We start from the raw sequence: 7,262 nt of genomic DNA on the forward strand, positions 1-7,262 counted from the left end.
ATATTTTTACAAGATATATCATAATTTAGAGGCGGCGTAATTGTATGATATTTTTAATACACACACTAACTATATAATTTATTTCTTTTTTTTAAATAATATATTTTGAAACTATTTTAATTGCAATCTTATTTATTATGATATTTTAAAAAAATATATATAAAAGTCGAGAGTCACCTCCTTAAAAATATAAGAAAATATATTATTATTTTAAAATTAAAATAATACGATATAATTTTATTAAGGATTAAATATAATTTTCATTCTCACATAACTATAAAAAAAATTATATTTTTGTTTAAATTATAAAATATTTAATTTTTACACTTTAAAACATTATTTCAACATATTTAATCTTTTCATTAAAAACATAAACAAAATAAATCAAGGACTATATATAAGTCAATAAGTAATTATATTTAAGACTTATTTTAATTATCTTGTTTACTTTTCTTGAAAAGCCTACAAATCTATAAATACATATCATTCACATGTATACTCATTTCATTCTCATAGTCATTTTTTTTCTTATTTGGCTTCTTTCTATATATACACACTCTCTCTTCGTTTCTATCTTAGAAATACGAACAATTATAATAATTATAAGAGGATAGAATAATATACTCATATTTTATTTTCAGAAACTTCTATAAATGAATCTAACTAAAATATCTAAAACTTTCCTAAAACTATTTCTCAACACCTTGATTTTTACGGAAAACTACCATTTTAAAATATAATAATGTAAAATAAATAACAATGATGTTAATTTTAAGAGAGTCTACGTCACTCTTCTAATCCACACTTCACGCTCTTGTAGGTTTTATTTTACATAAAGGATATCTTCACAAACACAAATTTTTTAAATTCATTTTGACACTTTTTCTTTTATTTTATTTTTCTTTAAATATATAAATTTCACTTTTTATAATTATTTTATTTTTTATAATATGTGTGATATTAAATGTATCTTTGGTTATCATTATATTTTTAGTTTAAATTTTTTTTGTCGCTAAGTTAAAAGTTGGTATTCAGTTTAGTCCTTTTTAAAAATGTAAACTTTTAGTTTCTATGATATATAAAATGTATCAAATCAATCATATCCGTCAAATTTTAGAGAGAAATTTGCTGACATAAATCTAAGACAATTACTATGAAAGGCTAAAGCATCAACAATCCCTGAAACATGAGAATTAGTAATGAAATAAATCAAAAAAATTAATCAAAAACCGTTAACCGATAGGACTGATACATTTTACACATTAGAACAATCAAAAGTTTACATTTTAAAAAAAAGATTAAATCGGAACACTAACTTTTAGATTGGGGAAAAAAAAATTTAAACCTATATTTTTCAAGTGTATGACGCGGCAAGACGAGGAATAGTATTTTTGATATGAAAATTCACGCCTGCGAAGTTGCTATGTCACTGCTATTTCTTTACCTTTCTCTTTTCCATTCATCTTCTTGGTCTTTTCCCGTCAGTTTTCTGACTCCCTATAAATACCATCTTCTCTCCTTTTCATTCTCACTCTCTGGCTATCAAGGTGAGTGCACTATCTTCGAAAATTAACCAATGGGAAATCATCTTTTTTATTATTTTTCTTTTGAGCATTGAGGAGAACGAATTCATGGATTACATTTATGTTGGTCTTTGGTTAGGTGCTTTGTTGTTCTTTGAGTTGTGAAGATGGGGCAAGTGTTTGGATGCGTTCAAGTGGAGCAGTCAAGTGTAGCCATCAGGGAAGTTTTCGGGAAGTACGATGATGTTCTTGAACCTGGTTGCCACTGTGTCCCATGGTGTCTTGGCAGTCGTGTTGCTGGTGCCCTTTCTTTGCGTGTCAAACAACTTGATGTTCGTTGTGAAACCAAGACAAAGGTTCTTTCTTTCACTCTCACTTGTTCTCATCTTGTCATAAAAGCACTAGTTTGGTCTTTTCTCTAATCACAATTCATTTTACATTTTGATCATTATAAAAGGATTATAGTCTTTTTGTCTTGCATCCAGTAAATAAAGGGATATTAGAATGTTTCACAGATGTTATCTGAGTAATGTCTGAAATGATGAATTATCTGATGATGTGATGCATTCCGACAGGACAATGTATTTGTTACTGTGGTTGCTTCTATCCAATATCGGGCATTGGCAGAAAAGACAGTGGATGCTTACTACAAACTCAGCAATACCAGAGCACAAATCCAATCCTATGTCTTTGATGGTGATTATTCTAGTTCTTTGGGTTTATCAGTGGATCCTCAGATTGAAACTTATTTACTAATTTTGCTATTCAGTTATCAGAGCAAGTGTTCCAAAGATGGAACTGGATGCTACTTTTGAACAGAAGAATGAAATTGCGAAAGCAGTGGAGGAAGAACTCGAAAAGGTAATATCTTTTTATTGTAAATTAAGAATGGAATAGAACATCCTTCATCTTCTTTCCTTTTTTTCTAGGCTATGTCAGCTTATGGTTACGAGATAGTTCAGACTCTTATTGTGGATATAGAGCCAGACGAGCATGTGAAGAGAGCCATGAATGAGATAAATGCTGGTATGTCAGGCGCTGTTTGAACAAATTGTTATGAATGTTTTTATGTTTTATTTGTGACCCTTTGGAAATAGCTGCAAGATTGAGGGTGGCTGCGAAGGAGAAAGCTGAAGCAGAGAAGATATTGCAGATAAAGCGAGCAGAAGGGGATGCAGAATCAAAGTACCTAGCAGGGCTTGGAATTGCTCGTCAGCGGCAAGCCATAGTTGATGGACTGAGGGACAGTGTGTTAGCTTTCTCTGAGAATGTTCCTGGGACAACATCAAAGGATATCATGGACATGGTTCTCATGACTCAATATTTTGACACAATGAAGGACATCGGTGCTTCCTCAAAATCCAATGCTGTTTTCATTCCACATGGACCTGGTGCTGTTCAAGATGTTGCTTCACAGATCAGAAATGGTCTTCTCCAAGGAAATGCATCAGAGTGTTGAAGACATATCATACCATACTACCTCATTCTCAATGCTGTTATCAATTCCAATCACTTTAGTTTTCTATAAAATTTTACAATTCTGAACACAACCCAGATCAATTCTCCAAATCATGCATCTATTCTATGTTCAATAATTTTCCTTTATAAATTAATATTTGAGGATTTTAGAATGCAACACAATTATAAAACACAAATAGATATTCAAAATGCAAAAAGAAATTAAAAACAGAGGTTGAAAAATGAAAGCATTGGATACGAAAAGTCAATTCATAGATTTAAATTTCATACAATTCCCCTTATCATCATCACTTTCTAAAAATTCTAATTTAAGTTCTAACAGTTAACTCGTTTAATTAACCTGTTCAATTAAAAGGCATGGTATTGAATTGGTTAATTAAACTAGATATTAGAATCAAATCACATTATTTTTCAATCTAATTTATATTGTATTTCTAAAATATTTAATTTGAATTGTGTGGTCTTACTTCTATGAAGAAAACTTCAAGAATTAATTTAGAAGAGTCACTCGTGTATATATTTTGCATCAAAGTTTCCTCCATAGGGATTTTGCAGATAGTACATTTCATATTTAGGGATTTTCCATTACTTTAAGTATTATGTTTTTTGGTATTAAATTAGAAAAAGTTATTAATATTGTAAAGGCACAGAAAAATGACATTTTAAGTTATTTGAAATTAATAAAATTTGATTATTTTAATAAAAATAGTTTCGTTATAAACGAATTTTATTATTTAAAAACATTTTAATTCTTTAAAAATTATTTTTTTGAGTTTTTTGATTTCTCACTAGCTTGTAAGATTGATTTTAGTGACAAACTCTTCTATTTAAACTTATCAAATTTTCTGTTTGAGTAAGTTAAATTTCAACATTTTTATCCTTGGTCTTTTCTTATATGTGTTACATGTCTGCTCAGCTTGTATGTGTCTTTTAAGTCGTTAGTTTGAGTATTTGTTAATCAGTGATTCTAACGATATGTCCTCATGATGTTTTTGTTTTTTGTAGGAGTAGATAGATGTTACTCTTCTTTTGGAGTTATTTTAGAATTTTTAAATCATTTTGATTATTTGTTAGGTAAGAGAAGTAAACTACCTCTTTTCAATGTTGTTGATGCTTTTATGGATTATGTTGCATGTTTGATTTGGTTTGACATTGGTAGTTTAGCATGTAGAGTTTCTGTTGTGTTTGATGTTGAATATTTTTTGTTTTTGGTTGAAATTGGTGTTGAGTTAAGAAATTAAGGATCTGGTAATTTGAGCAAATTGATATTCATTCTGAAACCTAAACCTGTTTTTGAGCCAAGCATTGAGTGAGGAATATCAATTTGATCATCTAAATTGGTCTTCGTTTCCTAAAATCATAGTGCTAAAGTTGCTAATTTCTGATATGGTGGTGAGCGACACTAGTGTGGCGTTAAGCGCAAGCTTGGCTGTGAAGGCGTAGTAGAATTTTAGCTCTAGACCGTTAAGTGTCAGGTTTGTGTCGCTAAACGACCACATGTGCGAATATTTTGGCGTTTAGTAATGGTAGAGTATTGTTGAGTGCCACTTTTCTCTATAGGTTTGGAAACTCTTTCATCTTGTATTGTTGATAGAAAAGTTGGTTTCGTTGAGCGCTTCCTGATGCAAAAGGTTTGATGTTGAGCGTTAGTGTGGTTTCTTGGGTTTTGTGATTCTTTGTCTATTTGAAGTGGTTTATTTTAGATTCTATGCATGATTATTATAGCTTTGAGATTATTATGGTGTCTATGCATGCTTGATACATGTGATGTTGTTTCTATGGATAAAGAATATGATTTGAGATGTTGAGAGAATTTCAAGGAGAAATTTTGTGATGTGACAAAGTTAGTGTGTGATTTGACATGTGGAAGTTCTAAAAGTGAGATATCCTGATCTCTAATAACATATTCACACTAAAATAGAATAAAATGAGTTGTGTGGTGAGAATCATAGAAGATCCTAATCTATGAATAGTGCTTAAGTCTTAGATGTGAAAGAGATTAACCTATGATGAGAATCTAGAGGAGTAAATTCATTTTTTACGTATTTATCTAGGTTTGAATACTAATAAGCAAGAAATATGGGTAGAATTAGTTTTTTGAACTCTGGTGAGAAAAAAAAGCAAGAAGTGAATATAAAAGGTGGAAGGAAAGAATAACTCTTTCCAACAAAGGCAACATATAAAAGATAAAAAACCTCATTAATTGATTAACCTAGAACATAATTTGGTCAACCAATTTTACAAAAAATTGGATCATTAGTTAAAAGAACTAATTAATTAAAAATTGTAGCGAAATGACATATCTCATCATTGGTTGGATTCATATAACTAATGGACAATTATCAGTTGTTTATTTCATTTTATGTTATTCTTTTTCTCTGTGATTATCTTTGTTACGTGTGTTTCTCCTTTCCACTTCTCATAATGAGCTTTCATATTTATTTATTTATTGCTTTCTTATTAAAATTGTGTTTAATAACAATTCTTATTAAGCTCATTTCCTTTCATCGTAAAACATGTGACCATCTTCTAAGTTCCTTGTTTCTAATTTATTGCTTTCATATTTCTAATGTAGTTTCTAGAATTTACAATTTCAATGAATCATAAATTATTAATAAAATATAATAAATATTTAAGTAAAATCTAAATTAATTTCTCTTATTTTAAGGGTTTCTTGTCACACCCCGTTTAAATACCCTCTTTAGTGGAGCACACGTGTCGACCGTCCAGTTCTTCCCTGGTTAGTGGGAGACAAATTCTGTCAAACTTTTAATTCCCTTCCTTCGTGATCCGTGTAGCAGCAGCAGAGCAGTGAACCCCAGAAAGTGGAAGTCAGGTGTCACGCTGGGAGTTGGCCGACCGTTCGGAATGGAGGCAGTATTTAAGGTAAGAATGAAACCTGACGCCACTTTTCCATGCAATCTTCTTCTTCTTCCTCAAACTCAACTTTCTGAAACCTCAAACTCTCCTCCTTCTCTCTAAACCTCCTAACCTTCTCTCTAAAATTCTAACCATTCTACTGTTCCGATCACCATTCAGATCACACCTGAAGACTTTTGGTGGTCTCCTCTTTCAATTGAACCGTCCGGTTTCGGGTTACACCTAACCTTGGAAAACTTAGAAGAATTGTCCCTACCAAACTACTTTCAAAGTCTTAACTGGAATTAGAGGTAAGGGAAGCTTATAAAGTTTAATTATAATTTCTCTTTATGGTTTGAATGTATGCCTGATTTAATGTATGTTTGATTTATTATGATTGAAATATGGTATGTTGTTGTATGAGTTGTATGATAAGTATAAAACTATGAATTCTGCACTGATATAAGTATGTATGAAACTTAGAGAAAATATGAAACTGAGATCGAAGGTCATTAGGACCGTTCGGTCCTCCCTTTTCCGTTTGGTCTGTTTAGACTGATCGGCCTAGTGTGATTACTAAACTTAGTTGGTTTCCTCTAATTCTTTTATGGATAGTTATTTGAGAACACTGGTCATAAACCAAGCGTTCGGCTTTCCAAGTGTTCTGCCTTAGGCTGACACTTAAATTATAAAACTTGAAAAATATAATGTTCTTCCTTTGACACCGTCCGGTCACTTAATGACTGAACGGTCTAGTGAACCTTTATTTATTGAGACGTCCAGTTTATTTGACTAAAGTCCTTTTACTCATTTAAAGAGTTTCTTCCTTCCCAATTCGTTCGGTCTGATAAGTGTTCGGTCATAGACCAACCTTCGACCATTATTAGTGCTTATTTTATAATACTCTTGCCAAGTCGTTCGGATGACTATCACTTATAGTCAATCCTTTGAGTTATGGTTTCATTCCTTGTCGAACCATCCGACCCAACCATTTGACATTTTTCCATTACTCAGACTCACCTTCGATGTGACCGTTCGGACACTTACTTGATTTCTTGATACTCAGTTTCTCATTGCGATTAAACCGTTCGGTCACTATTAATTCAGTCTTTGGTATCTGGTATTTTTCTTAACATCCTTACAGTTTGGAAGTGACAATGAACCTTGATTGAATTTGGCTAAGTAAGGGAATTCCAATGGAGGAATGTCTCATGAATTGGTGATGATTGGTAAAGTATGAACGTGGGAATGACTCAGGTGTCGTCCTGATCCTGATATTCCGTGAGGGCGCTTTCTCAGGTAGAGGAAGGTCACTCATGTGTGGGAATGGCAGGAGGTCCGCGGTTATATGAATAGATAACCGTTTGAGGACTAACCTCGGGTGGCAGCTGATAAGGAAAG

At 31.8% G+C, this 7,262-nt stretch overlaps 1 protein-coding gene across 1 annotated transcript; it reads left to right on the top strand.

Moving 5' to 3' along the window:
- The first annotated feature begins 1,407 nt into the window (after positions 1-1,407).
- LOC106780450 (hypersensitive-induced response protein 2-like) lies at positions 1,408-3,092 on the top strand. The gene is made up of 6 exons (XM_014668736.2): positions 1,408-1,547; positions 1,663-1,879; positions 2,099-2,219; positions 2,293-2,384; positions 2,453-2,549; positions 2,621-3,092. The coding sequence occupies exons 2-6, from the start codon at positions 1,691-1,693 to the stop codon at positions 2,980-2,982; spliced, it is 861 nt and encodes a 286-aa protein (XP_014524222.1). The 5' UTR covers positions 1,408-1,547; positions 1,663-1,690; the 3' UTR covers positions 2,983-3,092.
- The last annotated feature ends 4,170 nt before the right edge of the window (positions 3,093-7,262 follow it).

The sequence above is a fragment of the Vigna radiata genome, unplaced genomic scaffold, assembly GCF_000741045.1.
Source record: "Vigna radiata var. radiata cultivar VC1973A unplaced genomic scaffold, Vradiata_ver6 scaffold_649, whole genome shotgun sequence".
Classification (NCBI taxonomy): domain Eukaryota; kingdom Viridiplantae; phylum Streptophyta; class Magnoliopsida; order Fabales; family Fabaceae; genus Vigna; species Vigna radiata.